This window comes from Chiloscyllium plagiosum, chromosome 3 (assembly GCF_004010195.1).
Source record: "Chiloscyllium plagiosum isolate BGI_BamShark_2017 chromosome 3, ASM401019v2, whole genome shotgun sequence".
Lineage (NCBI taxonomy): Eukaryota > Metazoa > Chordata > Chondrichthyes > Orectolobiformes > Hemiscylliidae > Chiloscyllium > Chiloscyllium plagiosum.
The window spans coordinates 91,787,240-91,803,106 of NC_057712.1; the positions used below are offsets into that span (position 1 = coordinate 91,787,240).

The following is a 15,867-nucleotide window of genomic DNA, read 5'->3' on the forward strand; positions in this document are numbered from 1 at the left end:
GAATCATGACTGCAAACAATTTGATTCAGCCTGAAACAGTAGACAGGAAAGGGATGAGGTCAGTGACCAGAGAATGGACTTTGAATTTTTTTTCCTGTCCAATTGGAGAAAAGTTATTCTTAACCAATACTGGATATCGAATAAGCAACAAGATAAATCAGTAGAATTCTTCGAATTTCTATGCTTTCCTAATCTCATGCCACTATTCCAGATTTGAATTCTTCTTTAATGTTCCTTGGATCAGTCTGTGACTCTTTGCATTCTTAATTAACAGGTCTGTCAAGGAAGTGATGATGGATCCAGGGAAAGGAGGGACAGTGTGCCAGTTTGTTCTTCTTTCCCTCAGCCCTAGGCATTTGTCATGTACGTGCTGAAGAACTCAGTTTTGTCTGAGATCTTCAGTGGAACATCTCCAATAAATTTTGTGTCCCTCTATATATCTAAAATCATTCACTGGGTCTTCCGATGGTGCACTCCCGCTGCAGCACCAAGGGAATTCTCCTGCTTTGCACCTGTGAGCTGGTGCTGGGCATCTAACTGGAAGTATATTATTAATAAGTTCTGATGCAGGGGTGTGCAGTAGTTCTGTATTATTGGATTTCTGCCCTCAAAGGGGAATTTTTAATATAAATATCTTTCAAGTAAGGTAGTTTCATTTCTGCTTTTCTGTCTGATAAAAGTCCACACATGATTACAGAATGATCAGAAGAGATGGCAAAATTCCCAATTCAACCCCTGGTTCTATTTTGTTTCATGCAACCAGTTTGTCCACAAGATTCTGGTAAGTAAATGATGAATCCTGCTCATACATGTTCTGTATAAATACATGAGAACTCACCGGTGGGTGCTGTTAAAATGAATTATGGGTTTGAAACTGGTACCTGCTCAGAACAAAGATAATTTTAACCTTGAGTTGCCCTGAGTTTGGCCTAACATTGTAGTATTAGTTATGAAAGGAGCACAAGACATCATAGACAATTTCAACATAACTGTAAAGAACAGTTTAGTTGCTAAAACCATAGGCTGGCATTATTTTTTTCTGCTGGAAGCCTGGGGGCAGGCATTTTAAATGTTAATAATCCCATGCCTCTATCATTGAGAAAACTGTCAAATCACTTGCCAGTCGGGACTCAAGTGATGATCCAATGTGTTTCTCAATTTATCAAGTGTCTTGCCATGGATGGCTTTCCAGATGCAGGAAGTCACTGGAGCTGGTGAATGTTGATGGAAACCATTTCTCATTCTGAGACGCTGTCCATATTCTCAATTTACTGAGCTTCTTGCTATTGCTTTTATACAGACTATCCTATGTTGACTTGGTGAGTTTTCTCGAACAACATTTCCATGATCTTGACAGAATAATTATTCTTAAACCCAATGGAATACAACTTTGATCTACATTTCTTTGTGAGGATACAGGCAGTCTTTAGACCAACAATAAGAATATAATTCAGCATTTTACTAAGCAGCATATCCTCATGAGGTTCTTCACTATTTCATTTGTGAATGTTAAATAATTCACAGGTAACTCAGTTGCTAGACACGAATCAGTCTTTATGGGAAATCTTGAAATGTTAACTACATTTGTATGATCTCCTGACTTACCATATTTAATGATGGCTAATTTTATCATTTGGTCCTACCTGCTCAAAGAACACTTTGAGTTCTTGTTGCATTTCCATAATGATAGACATATTCTTACTGTTCCCTATTGTAAATATCTCAGCCCAGAATAACTATATTTTCAAACCAAATTCTTCCACACAGGTGGACCTTGTTCCCTCATACTCTTATTAATGGTAAGTAATAGAATGTATCATCATATTGCAGCCTAACCCACACAAAACCTAAAACTCAAATATTGATATTAGAGTAACTGGTCAGTTTCATATAATTTTTTGTCTAAGGAAATGTGATTCTGGGATTTCTAAGATTCTCCTTCTGAAATGACAGATATAGGAAGCTACATCAACCTTGACAGTAAGTTGTGAACTTCTGATTCTAACTTTTACTGTGAGTGCTGGAATTATATATTCTGTCTCATCTTTACTCTCACCTTCCTTGATCCACTTTCCTTTTTTTCTGTCTGAGTATAATTCGTAAACTTCCAGTTTGATAATAGCTATCAAATGGGTGTTTTCAGATGCTGAACAAACCTTTGATATGTCACAACCACAATCTAGTCCAATTTGTGATCTGGAGCTCTGTGACAAATGGAGTATTATTGCTCCCTCCACTCCATGATGGTAGCTGGATATAATTGACTTTCCCACATCCATTGCACTTCGTTGAGAAATTCCGCAAACTTCCTCGGGGAATTCCAAAAGCATGTCACAATGTACTTTGGATTTTAGTTTTGCAAGTAATGTACACAAAATGATTCCATTCTTTTCCTGTTCTGTATTGCACAAAGACAAACATGTGCTGGCAAGCCAACCATGATTGAACCCAGTTTATTTGCACTAAATAAGGGAGTGACAGGGAAATAGAACAAAATGCTTAACTCTGGCAACAAAACTGCAATGCATTAACATAACAATGAACTTATCAAATGTGCATATGTAACCATTTCCTGCAAAAATTGACAATATCTGCAATGGAGGAATGTTAAACCAAACTGCAAACCTGCCTTCTGATTATCATGTAGTATGCTTGGGAAATGTTCCCCTGTATGTTTTTTCAAGTCTTTAAAAAGCTGAGTAAGTGCCTGTTAAGTGAATAATGTGTAACTGTATAGTTATATATTAAATGAAATATCAATAAGAAATTCTATTGTTTTATATTTGCTTCATGATTAGATGTGCTACTTGTTAAGAGAAGCTGTGTAACTTGAAAACTGAATAGTATAAAAGACATGAAAACATTACATACCTCTGATCATAAAGGCCAGCCTTCTTGGGAAGTCAGAATGTATTGTTTCTGACTAGCCTCACAGTTGCTGTGATTTGTTTCCCCAGAGCATTTAAATGATCTAGGGCTGTCCCCAGAGCCTATTGCCAGTGAATGGAGTTCAGAAACCAAAATGTCACTATGTAAAATGCAACCAAAGATTTACCATGTAAACTGGATATCCAGGATACTTAGCATGTTTACAAACAATAGAAAATGAATCAAATCTTACATCAGTACAAGTATTTTGCTGCCAAAGGTTTTCACAATCAAACATAACCATTTTGTTTAATTTTCAGATTGTATTCCACACACGCAACAAGTGAATTTCAACTCTATTTATTTCTATAATGTTTTACAACGGCAGGAAGCCAGTCACACCTGTAAGCATATTGTTTACATGGTGCAGTACAAATGTAAGTTTCTTTGAAGGTAAATATAAAAACAAAGAAAGTATAATGAAGTTATAGTGAAAGTGACAAAGAAAGAAATGAAAGTAAAGGTAACGATAAATCATTAAAGATTGTTTCAACAAGGAGAGAATTAGGGAATGGTTAGAAGATAAAAATTTAGTTAAAGTAACTTACATGTTGCATGGTACAATTGTCCCAAAAATTAATATTACTAAAAAGAGGGACATTTTGACAAAACTTATCGACCCATCAGAACAGTTTGCAAGAATACCAAAGTAAAGGGAATACGTTCGGACTGTATAAAGGAGAGTGCAGATTGTTTGGAAAGTGGATAAGATTGACAGAGATGTAGCCATTGAAAATAAAAAGCTCTCCATTTATGGATATTAATATGAGACACCAGGGATACGTAATGTTAGTGAATACTGGAGAAATGTAGGATGCAGGGCAACTTGCCATGCATTTTTTTAAAAAAGGAGCAAAGTAGACCAACACAAATAAAACCCCAAGAGCTAGAAATTCAGTTGCACTGCACCATTTCTAGCTACACCACAGATACCGAGTTGATATCTCCAGTGGAAGCTGCACCTCAAGCTCAAATTTGTAAAACCACAAACTGTTCTTCATTGACAGGGGCACACACAGCCGTTTACTAAACAATTCTAACTGGTGTTAACCTAGCATTATACATTACGACCTGTTGATCTCACATGAGGGTTCTGGATTGGAACAGGGTGTGGACATACTGGGAGTTGAGAGGGCGCAAAGGCTGGAATATGCCATCATTGCCAATATTCTCGACTCTATTGGCTACCATGAGCCCTGCCCTACAACCCAAAAATGCTGAAAACCATCTCCTCTGTCCCCTTCCAGATCTGGTTCTTAAGGGCTTCCTGACTCCTGCTTCCACACACATCCTCCCCGCTCCCCCTCCCCCCCCCCCCCGCCATTGAGTGGCATAACGTATCTCACTTCCTGTCAACCTGAACCACTCCCCACTCCTGCCTTCCATGGTCTAACATAATGCTGCCCAGGCCTCCTGCTGTGCACAGAGCTCCTGAGCAGCTTTGAGAAAGTGAATAAAATACCTGGCACCAAAATCATTCTGATGTGATGGCCAGCCATGTTTTCTGTTTTATCCACCTCAAGACGAGAAGGCACAAAGATTCTGTGAGCCATGACCTCACATGCAAAAACTGGGCAAATGAATATCACTCAGCACCATTCTATTTAGAAGATCAGGAGTAATTTGAAAATTATTTGCACGATAATACCCTGATAAAATGTACTCAGAAAGGTTCAGAAAATATACTAACTTAGGGATGTATCGCCTAATAGCCCAAGTAGCCTAATAGATTAAGAAAATCCCTTTTGCTTTGTGTATTGTCTTTCAAAGACAGATATTTAACATTCACAAAGTTAGTTTTGAGGGAAGTTTGGAGAACTTTTGCCCTTTAAGACTTAAAGGGAGTTGGCCATGGGTTTAGACAATAGAACATAGAACATTATACCGCAGTATAGACCCTTCAGCCCTCGATGTTGTGTCGACCTGTGGAACCAATCTGAAGCCCATCTAATCTGCACTATCCCATTCTCATCCAAATGCCTATCCAATGACCATTTAAATGCCCTTAAAGTTGGTGAGTCTACTACGGTTGCAGGCAGTGTGTTACACGCCTCTACTACTCTCTGAGTAAAGAAACTACCTCTGATATCTGTCCTATATCCATCACCCCTCAATTTAAAGCTATGTCCCCTCGTGCTAGCCATTGCCATCTGAGGAATAAGCCTCTCACTATCTAAGCTATCTCACCCTCTGATTATCTTATATGTCTCAATTAAGTCATCTCTTAACCTTCTTCCCACTAACGAAAATAGCCTCAAGTCCCTCAGCCTTTCCTCGTAAGACCTTTCCTCCATACCAGGCAGCATCCTAGTAAATCTCCTCTGAACCCTTTCCAAAGCTTCCATATCCTTTCTACAATGTGGTGGCCAGAACTGTATGTAATACTCCAAATGTGGCCACACCAGAGATTTGTACAGCTGCAGCATGATCTCATGGTTCTGATATTCAATCCCTCAAGTTTACAGTTTATAAATACATTAGGTAGTAAACTGTACAGAGAAGAACATGCTGAAAAATATATACTAACTTTAACTGAATAATCACAATGGGAAAAGAAGACACAGGTGAAAATTAATAAAAGATAAATTTAGGACTAATATCAGAAAGTTCTGAATATGAAGAATATATAGAATAAACATTAACTTGAGTAACTAAGGAAATGTGTCTGAAGGAACAGCACAATGTATATTTCTCTGGAATGATGCAATAATGTTGGTTGAACAGCATTCATTGTCTGTATTTATGGTGTGAATTTGTCAATGATTTCAATTCAATTTTGTAAACTGTTAACCTGCTAATAATTCATTTGATATGTGATATATTTTATTGCTATTCAAGCCCTGCCTGTAACCAATATGAAATTGTCCATTGTAGGTATGGGGAGAAACAGTGGAATAATAAAACAGAATGCGGGAGAATCAGTCAGCCATTCTGTAACCTCACACATGTGACAAAGCACTTTATGGAGCCACACTTTGCAAGAGTTCAAGCGCTTACAACAAATGGTCACTCAAACTGGGTGCATAGTAAAAGGCTTATTCCCTTCTGGGGCAGTAAGTATTTGTGCATTGCTATGCCTGTCATTCATCTTGATTTTTTGGCTGAATGAAATAAGATGAGTTAATGTCCTGCCTCCTCTGAATCCATCATGTGACTTTGTAAAACAGGCAATGATCATGTGCAATCTTGAAAATTCCTGTCAAGATATTAAACAAAAAGTAATAGGAAGTACCCAAAAGGATTCAGAAGGTAAAGCTTTGTGTTTATCAGCCTCCTTGTACCCTAGTCAGACACTGATTGTGCCATTTTTAATATTAGAGAAGTGTGTTTTTATGAGAGATGTATAAATTTCTCTTTGAGCCTTAAAAGGAGTTGACCATGAATTGACATTATAGAGATAGATTAAGCAGCAAACTGTCTGGTAAATTATGTACTAAACACATATAGTAATAAACGGTTGTGTTTGACAAAGTTCTCTGTGAGGCAGCATCAAAGGAGAAGGAGAATCAACGTTTTCTCCTTCTCCTTTGTTGCTGCCTGACCTGCTGCCCTTTTCAAGCAACACATTTTTAAGCTCTGATCCCCAGCATCTGCAGTCCTTACTTTCTCAAAGTTCTCTGTGATCCAGCATCTCAATTAATTTTGAACCAGCCTCTTTGGCATCAAGTAATGTTCCATGGAAGAGATAGTAGAAGGATTATAAAATAAGAGGAACCAGTGGTTGTAATATATTTCAACTTGCAAAAGGTGTTCAATAATGTACCATACAAAAAGCTACTTAATAAGCTCAGAGCGCATGGTATTTGGAATTGGCGAAACAATAGAAGAGAGTTGTGATGGAGAGGGAGGGATGGATAATCAGGATACCAATCAGTAACTTGTGTAGAACCACAGGGATCAATGCTAGGGCCACATTATTTACAGTATTTATTAGTGTTTTGAGAATGGAAGTGAAAGTATTGTCAGGTTTGTGGATGACACAAAATTAGATGGGAGGGCAAGTGGTAAGGGTGCATAGAGGGATATAGACATGTTAAGTGAGTGGGGCTAAAACTCGTTAGACAGAATATAATGTGGGAAAATGTTCTTTGGCAGGAAGAATAGAGGAGCCGAGTGTTATTTAACTGGGGAAAGACGATAGCAAGTTACAACACCAAGGGATTTGGGGATCCTTGTCCAGAAATTGCAAAACACTAACATGGGAGTTCAGCAGGTAATAGGGAAGGCAAATGAAGTATGATCCTTTATTTTAATAGAAATAGAGTACAAAAACAGGGAAGTCTTGCTAAAACTATGCAAGGCAATAATTAGACCTCAAACAAAAACCGAAGTTGCTGAAAAAGCTCAGCAGGTCTGGCAGCATCAGTGCAGAGAAATCAAAGTTAACATTTCAACCCAGTGATCCTTCCTCAGAACTAAATAGTAGTTTGAACTAAATAGTTAGACCACACCTGGAATACTGTCAACAGTTCCCTTATCAAAGGAAAGAATATAGTGGCATTGGAAGCAGTCAGAGAAGACTCATTAGTTTGGTCTTGGGTATGGAGGGATCTTCTTATTTGGAGACATTGATTAGCTTGAGCCTATACTCATTGAAGTTTAAAACAAGAAGTAATCTTATTGAAATGTATACGTTTATTAGGGAACTTGACAGAGTAGATGCAGAGATGCTGTTTCCCCCTTTGGGAGAGTCTCGGAATCAGAGGTCATAATCTCTGAATTTGGGGTCACCTATTTAAGACAGCAGTCAGGAGTAATTTCTTCTCTTGGAGGGTTGTGAATTCTTTATCATAGAGGGCTGTAGAGGTTAGTATGTTAAGTATTTTCATGACTGAGAGATTTTTTATTGGTAAGGGGAAGTCAAGAATTATCGAAAATGCTGGAGTGTAGAGTTGAAAAATATCAAGTCAACTATGATGTCATTAAACTGCAGAGCAAATTGATTGGTCAAGTGGTCTATTTCTGCTCTAATGTTTTATGGTCTTATTGTCATTTAACATAATGTAACATGAGACCAAATGTAACATATGACCAAAATCTTAGACCTTTAGGTTGGTTTAAAGGGGCATTTTAAAGGAGGAGAGAGCAGTAGCAAAGTCAAGAAGTTTATGGAGGTTCACACTTTGGCAACTGAAGGAATGACCACTTTGGTCAAGCAATGAAAGTCAGAATACAAGTTAGAGACCAAAGTATAGTCACAGAGAGATTTGGGAAGGTTGGAGGAGGTTACAGAGATAGGGAGGTGTTGTGAGTCAGAAACGATGGGAGTTAGGTTCCGTTATCAGTGTTTTGGATCATCTCAAATTTATGAAGATGGAATATAGATGGCTGATGATTAATATTTCTTTTACTTATGGGTTGGGGGTAAAAGTACAATGATTATAATAAGTCAAGACAGAAATTATTGAATTTGTAATTGTGCACAAAAAAACTTTGCTTTTTTGAATGATTTAAGATGTACTTAAACCACATCATGTTCATGCAAAATGTATCCCTTTTTAATACTTATACTTTCTAATACTTTTTGAATATTTTTGAACCTTTAGCAGCCATTGGTCCCCCAAAGATTAAACTCACATCCAGGTCAAGATCAATGCGGGTGGAATTGTTTGCTCCACAAACACCATTCAGATGGAAAAATGGCTCCTGGATTACCTTGAATAAAGTATATATCGACTTGGAATACCAAATAGACATTACAGGAAATCCTGTAGATCATGTAAGATTAAAGTTACTGTCTTTATGTTACAAATGCTCCATTAGTTCCTTTAAATGAAACACTATAACATTGACACTCTATCAGAGCAACACCTTCAGGTGACCATAGCTATAAGATGAAACTGCTTAATGTAGAATCACATTTGTGATTTTCCACATTGTGACTTCCATTTGAGACAATATAATGAAGTAAAGGACTTGTTCTCTGTATACAGGGTTACATTGGCTAATACTAGGCACAAGAGAATAAGTGACTCACTTAATTAGGAAAAGTTACAAGGAGTACAACTGCTATTTATAACAGAGAGAGGTAAAAATAAAAACATGAAAAACGGAAGGTATGTCATTTTAGTTTTTGTTTATTTCCAGATTCAGAAGTCACATGACACCAGTTTCTAATCCAACAGGTTTATTTGAAATCACAAGCTTTTGGAGCATTACTTCTTTGTCAGCTTTGTCCACCCCAGTCCAACACTGGCACCTCCAGATTGGGTAGTACAGATGGAAGATTGGATTACTTCTATGTGGAAATGGAAGAAGCTTGCATTCCCTGTAAAAGTCCTTGATAATTTTCCCATTGTCCACCTGCCTGCCTTGACCTCTGTAATCTTACAGTGATTTTGGTGACAGTCTAGGCCTACCCACCTTCGATGCTTTTAACTGGCCAGTTATCAATCACTTAAGAGCTGTTTCCCACCCAGTCTCAACTTTCAGGCTGGAGGAAAATTCAGGGGCAATGCCCAGAAAATGTCCCTATCCAGGAGTCCTCCATTAAAAGCCTCCTTTCAGCATTAGGCAACGTCTCCAAGGTAGGAGTCTCTCCAACCCTTGGACTCTTTACCAACATCCGCACCCAGTTCTCTGCTCACCTCCTTCCCCCTGGCAAGACCTGTGCTTTTACTTGGTCCTTACATCCAGTCTTAGATGACTCCTTAAGAAAGAAAAATCATTTTCCTTAATTCATTCTTAGTAAGTGGGCTTTGTTGACCAGTGGCAGCATTTATTGCCCATCTCTATTTGCCCTTGACAATGCGAATCAGATATGTAGACAATTCACAGGGATGTGTAAAAGCAATAATAGTGTTGTTGCATTAGGGGATTTCAACATCTCCTACATTAATTGGGATAGTGTAAAGGGTTTAGGTGGGCCAGATTACTTGAAATACATTCTGGAGAGCTTTTGATGTCAATACATAGAAGGTCCTACAAGGAATGGTTGAGTGCTGGACGTAATTGTGGGGAGTGAAGCCAGACAGCTATTCAAGGTGGCAATGGGAGATCAGTGGGTGATAACAAACACAACGCTGTACAAATTTTAGTTTGTTGTGGAAAGAAAATGATCTGCAAAAATAAAGGTTTTGGATTGAAGAGAAATGCAGATTTTATTAAGGTAAAGCAGGATCTGGCTCAGAACAGTGACTTGTGCAAAACTCTATGACAGAACAGTTGCTTGGGGCTGGGAGTGACATTCAAAAGGGAAATTGTTGAGTCCGGGCCCAACAAGTTCCCACTGGGTGCTCAGAGAACCCTAGATATCTCGGAATATTCAGAATAGATTAAAAGGAAAAGAGAGGCTTATGACAGGTAAAAATGGAACAAATTAGCAGAGGCCCTAGTTTTGTTCAGAAAATGCAGGGAGCACCTTACAACAGCAATTAGGAGAGAAAAGACGGGCCAGAAAAATCACTGGTGGGTAAAATTACCGAGGTAATCAACAAATCTATTAACAGAAAGAGGATAACTAAAGCAAGAATCGGGCCAATCTGTGTGGGGAGCTGGAGGACATTGTTAAACAAGTTTAACACATCTATCTTCACATGAGAGAAGGAGGATATAGGTACAGCATTTGGAGAAAGGGACTGTGAAGGTTTTGATATGGGAGTTAAGAGGTATTGGAGGTTTTGACAGGCTTAAATATGTGGGCAAATCCTCAGGTCTGAGTGAGTTGTATCTCAGGCTGCTGTGGGAGGCGATGGAGGAAATTACAAGGCACTGACCCAAATTTTTAATTGCTCTCTGGCAACGGGGGAGGTGCTGGATGACTGGAAGACAACTAATTAATTCCACTTTTCAAAAGAGGTATGAGCAATAAACCAGGAATTATAGACCATTGAGTTTCACATCAGTGGTAGGGAGATCTAAGGTTTGATTACAGATAATCAGCTTGGCTTTGTCAGCGGGGAGGGCATTGTCCAACAAATTTGATTGTATTTTTCAATGTGGTGATCAGGTGTGTAAAAGAGGGTGGTGCAGTAAGTGGAGTTTACGTGGAATTCAGCAAGGCCTTTGACAAGATCTCACATGGGAGACTGGGAAAGAAAGTAAATCACATGGGGTCGAGGGTATCTGGCAAAGATTTGGAAGACAAAGGATGTAGAAGGCTATGTGTGTGACTGGAGAGTGGCATCCAGTAGCATATCGAAGGGGTTCAGTGCTTGGTTTGCAGATGACGTAATGATTGACCAGGTGGTTAATAGTGAGGAAGGAGGTTTTTAAGTTACAGGGAGATATAGCCTGTTTGTTCAAATTGGCAGATGGTCTTTAATGCTGAAAAGTATGAGGTGATGCACTTTGGAAGAAGTAACATATCAAGGGAGTACTCAATGATTGGAGGGACGCCAGGAATCTCAAGGAACAGAGGGATCTTTGGGTGCTTATTCGCAGATCCCTGAAGGTGGCAAGACAGGTTAATAGTGAACTTAAGAAGGCATATGGGACACTTGTCTTTGGCAGTTATGGAATAGTTTGTCAGACCAGGGAGATTATGTTGAAGCTGTATATAACATTAGTTCAGCCATAAGTGGAGTACCATGAGTGGTTCTGTTCGCTACACGATAGGAAGGATATGATTGCGTTGGAGAGGGTGAGAGGAGATTCGCCAGGATGTTGCCTGGGATTAAGCAGTTTAGGTATAAAAAGAGGCTATTTAAGCTCGAGATATTTTCTTTAGGCTAGAGAAGCCTGAGGGAAGACCTGTTTGAGATATATAAGATTGTGAGGAGCATTATCAGGTGGGGAGGACGTTTCTGTGCTCCTTAGTTGAAGGATCAATAATGAGAGGGCAAAATTTGAAAGTGAAACTCAGGGGGTTCAGAGGGGATTTGAGAAAAGATCTTTTCACCCAGAGAGTCATAATAAAATCTGGAATGCACTACCTGAGGAGTAGCAGAGGCAAGCAACCTCACAACATTTAGGCGGTACTTAGAAGAACACTTGAAGTGTCATAACATTCAAGGCTAAGGGCCATGTGCTGAAAAGTAGGATTAGTTGTTAAATCATTGCAGACCTGATGGGCTGAAGGGCCTTTTCTATGTTTTATGACTCTATGACCTTATGCAAGTCAATGGATAGTTTTGATTCTCTTGTTTGAGATGGTCATTCCCTTGAGCTTGTGTGACATTAATGCTATTTGCCACTTGTCAGCTCAAATCTGGATATTGCCCAGGCCTTACTGCATGTGAACATAGACTTGTTCAGTTGCTGGAAAAGATAGAAACTAGGCTATTTGTCCACCCACTAAATGGGAAATGATGCCTAGATTGGAAGCAAAGGATGAAAGTTGAAAAGTTAATAGTGCAAAAAGATGGAACAATAATCCAGACAATATTTTAGCAAATACTTCCACTGATTTTCTTAAGATGTAGTAATTCCTTGTTCATCATTTTACAGAGACCTGAATCGTGCAGAGCAACAAGTACAACAATATCTATCCAGGATCTAAAACCCAGAACAACTTACTGCATGCATGCTCAAATACAGACACCTTTATTTCATAAAATTAGTGAATATAGTAGAGAGGGATGTGCAACAACGTTTGATGGTAAGGCAAATTGACCTCAGTGGATTACTTGTTCTAGATTCTTTCATTGGATGTGGGTATCACCGGCAAGGCCAGTATTTGTTGTCCATCCCTAATTGCACTGGAACTTAGTGGCTTTCTAACCAGTTAAGAGGCAAGCACAGCTCAGTGGGTCAGGAACCACACATAGGCTGGATCAGGTAGGAATGGCAGACTCGAAAAGAGTGGCACTGGAAAAGCACAACAGGCCAGGCAGCATCCGAGGAGCGAGACAGTTGGCATTTCGGGCATAAGCCCTTCATCAGGAATGGGCTTTCCCACAAAACATTGACTCTCCTGCTCCTCGGATGCTGCCTGACCTGCTGTGCTTTTCCAGTGCCAGCCTTCTCAGGTTTGATTCTCCAGCATATGCAGTCCTCACTTTCTCCTAAGAATGGCAGATCGCCTTTCTTCGAGGTGTTTAATGAACCAAATGCATTTTTAAAATAACTGATAATAGTTGTTATCAACAATATTCTCAAACTCACCCAGCCTCTCTTCATTCCTAAACTGCTCAATGGCAGGCAATATCCTGATGCATTTCCTTTCATCCTCTCCAATGTAATCACATCATTTCTTTAGTGTAGTGACCAGAACTGCACACAGTACTCCAGATGTGGCACAACTAATGTTACACAGCTTCAACATAACCTCCCCACTCTTACAATCTGTTCCACCGCTGGTAAAGATAAGTGTCCCAAATGCCACCTTTAATATAGTATTAACCTGTCCTGCCCCCATCAGAGAACTGTGGACAAGGACCCAAAGATCCCTCTGTTCCTCTGAGTTTCCTAGGGTCCTGTCATTCATTGAGTACTCACTTATCTTGTTACTTCTTCCAAAGTGCATCACCTCACACTTTTCAGGGTTACATACTGTGACGATGCTACTCCTTTAACAAGATTATGTTGTCCTTAGTCTTTTCCAAAAGGGATTGTAAATTTCTCTGGACATATCTACTTGAGTAGGTTTTTAAATCTTTCTTTTGAAACACTTGTACAATGAAAGGGGAGTGGCCAGTTCTCTCAGTTCAGAGTTTTGTTTTGGTTTGGTTTTAGCAAGCAGTGTATTTCAGGGTGGCGGTCAAAGAAAGAGCTCCATGCTGATCTTCTCTATCTCTCTCTGCTATCTCTCCTATAAGAACCTATGTTTGATTTTTCCTTTTTTGCCAAGGAAGTCTTGATGGGGATGTTGCAGGTACTTGGAACAGCATCACTAAGTTGTGATAGAGTCGAATGGATTTTCAGATAGGTTAAGTTATTCTAAATTTTGTTCTTTTTTTTCATGTTTCTTTCAGTAGTCTTTAAATAAATTCTGTTTTGTTTAAAACTAAGTGGTTGGGTCAGCTGCATCCCTCCTGGAATATTCACTCTACACCTGCTTAAAACAACTAGCAAAGTTCGGGTCTGGGCTACCTTCTTGAAATGTTTTGAGGGGGTCTGGCCTGGTCCATAGCAATACCACCTGCCACAGAGCTGCCAATTTGGCCAACCCAGCTGTATCTTCCTGTATTCTGACTTCACATTCCAAACTTATGAATCGAAATTTTTAAAATTTCAACAGTTGCCACGGCTGGATTTGAACCTGTGGCCATAGGCCATTACAAAGTCTTTAAGCTACTAGGTCAGTGATATTTGCCACTGTGCCGCCATCACACTCAGGCTTGCACATGTTAAACTAAACATCAGTTTTGAAATGACTGGAGCAATTGTTTTATATATATTATATTATACTGAAAATAAAAGAGTACAGCACAAGAACAGGCCTTTCAGCCCATTAAAGTTAATAATATTAGTCTTTCCTTCATAAAGCATTCCACTACAATTGTTCCCTTTTCTTAATGTTTTCCCAGTGGGATGGTCCTGATTCATGTTAAGTCAGGTTCCCACAGCTGATGGCAATGTCACCCTCTGTCATTCCATCAACTTAATCATTCTTTTTGCTTGCATAAGTTATGGCCAAGCTATTCAACCACTGGGAGAATCACAGCCAAAGTGTCTGCTCCCATTATTCACAAGAACAGTGTAATGATTAAGAACATGAATCCCAAGTACATTTACTTTTCCTTTTCTAGTTCATGAAATACTGAAGCCAACTGTAATGTTCCCTACTCAATCCTGATTGAGAATACATAACAGGTTTCCACACAAGATTGGTTCAAAACTCATTTATTCTTCCCTCCAATCAAAGTTTAAGAAATAATTACTATTGTTTTCATTCATGTCATAGAAAAGCTCCTAAAAGTTTGTAAATTAATTATTTTAGCCAAGTCCTATACAGTATTTGCCACTTCAATAAAAATAAAGCATTTATTATGTGCCAAGGTGCCATATAAGTCCAAATTCCACATAAATACAATTTGAGTTAGACCTGCAGCCATTTAATGCTGGCAAATGGGACCAGATTAATTTAGGATATTTAGTCGACAGGGACAAACTGGATTGAAGGGTCAGTTTCCGTGCTGTATGATGCTATGGCTTTTTTACTCTATAGCAGCAAATGTAAAACAAAGAACAAAAAATAATGAGCATTATAAGTTTCCATACATGTGTTTGTCCTTCCAGACTAATATTTGGGAAATGTGCCCATTAATGTCATGAAATTATTCAGCCAACAGTATCTAGTGATAAGGTAATAGGAGCATACTCTGTGAATGAGGAATTTCAAGAGTGGAAATGTCAAATAGAATTCTGACAAAACTATTATAACTAGCTACTTCATACATTAAAAATTAGTGTATAGTTAAGAATAAGTTTACTAAAAAATGAGTTCACAGATTTTCACCGCAATCCTCACAATGATAATGAAATATTTTCTGGCATGTTATGGTTCCAAACCTCTTGAAGTTAATTTGTGGTTGTGCAATTGGACAACAAATGTCAGTGATCATTTGTATGACTTGTACATGATTTGTGCTTAGCTTACACTAAGGTTACGTTGATTGATTAAGAAATTCTACATCCACTTTCTATTCTAAAACATGTTTTATGAAATAAATGGTCCTTTTCGTTGTCCTGTCTCTTATAATATGGTGAATGACACAGAAAAATTTACTTGTTCTGTTTTTTCTCCCCAGATGTCGAATGATAATATGAGTTGAAACAGGAAGATTACTTTAAAGTGAATTGTCTTAATGTGCTTTATACAACATACAATCAAATGAACAAGAGAACAAATCAACTGAAAAACTGCTTACAAATGTCTAGTGGTTACTGAGAAAGGACTGGCAAAAGACAAACATTGCCAACAGTTAGAAACATAAATTTAAAGTTAATTAAATTCAATTTTTTTTCCAAAAAGTGCAATCATTTTTTGACTAAGTATTTGTCTTGAAGCCATATTTAAAGATGATTATTTTGGCTGTGTGCTGCTAATCTACTGTA

At 38.5% G+C, this 15,867-nt stretch overlaps 1 protein-coding gene across 1 annotated transcript; it reads left to right on the plus strand.

Annotated features, from left to right (window-relative positions):
- Positions 1-721: 721 nt before the first annotated feature.
- On the plus strand, positions 722-15,867 carry LOC122548661 (interleukin-22 receptor subunit alpha-2-like). Its single transcript, XM_043687493.1, has 5 exons — positions 722-781; positions 5,803-5,981; positions 8,475-8,647; positions 12,316-12,466; positions 15,561-15,867. The coding sequence occupies exons 2-5, from the start codon at positions 5,891-5,893 to the stop codon at positions 15,569-15,571; spliced, it is 426 nt and encodes a 141-aa protein (XP_043543428.1). The 5' UTR covers positions 722-781; positions 5,803-5,890; the 3' UTR covers positions 15,572-15,867.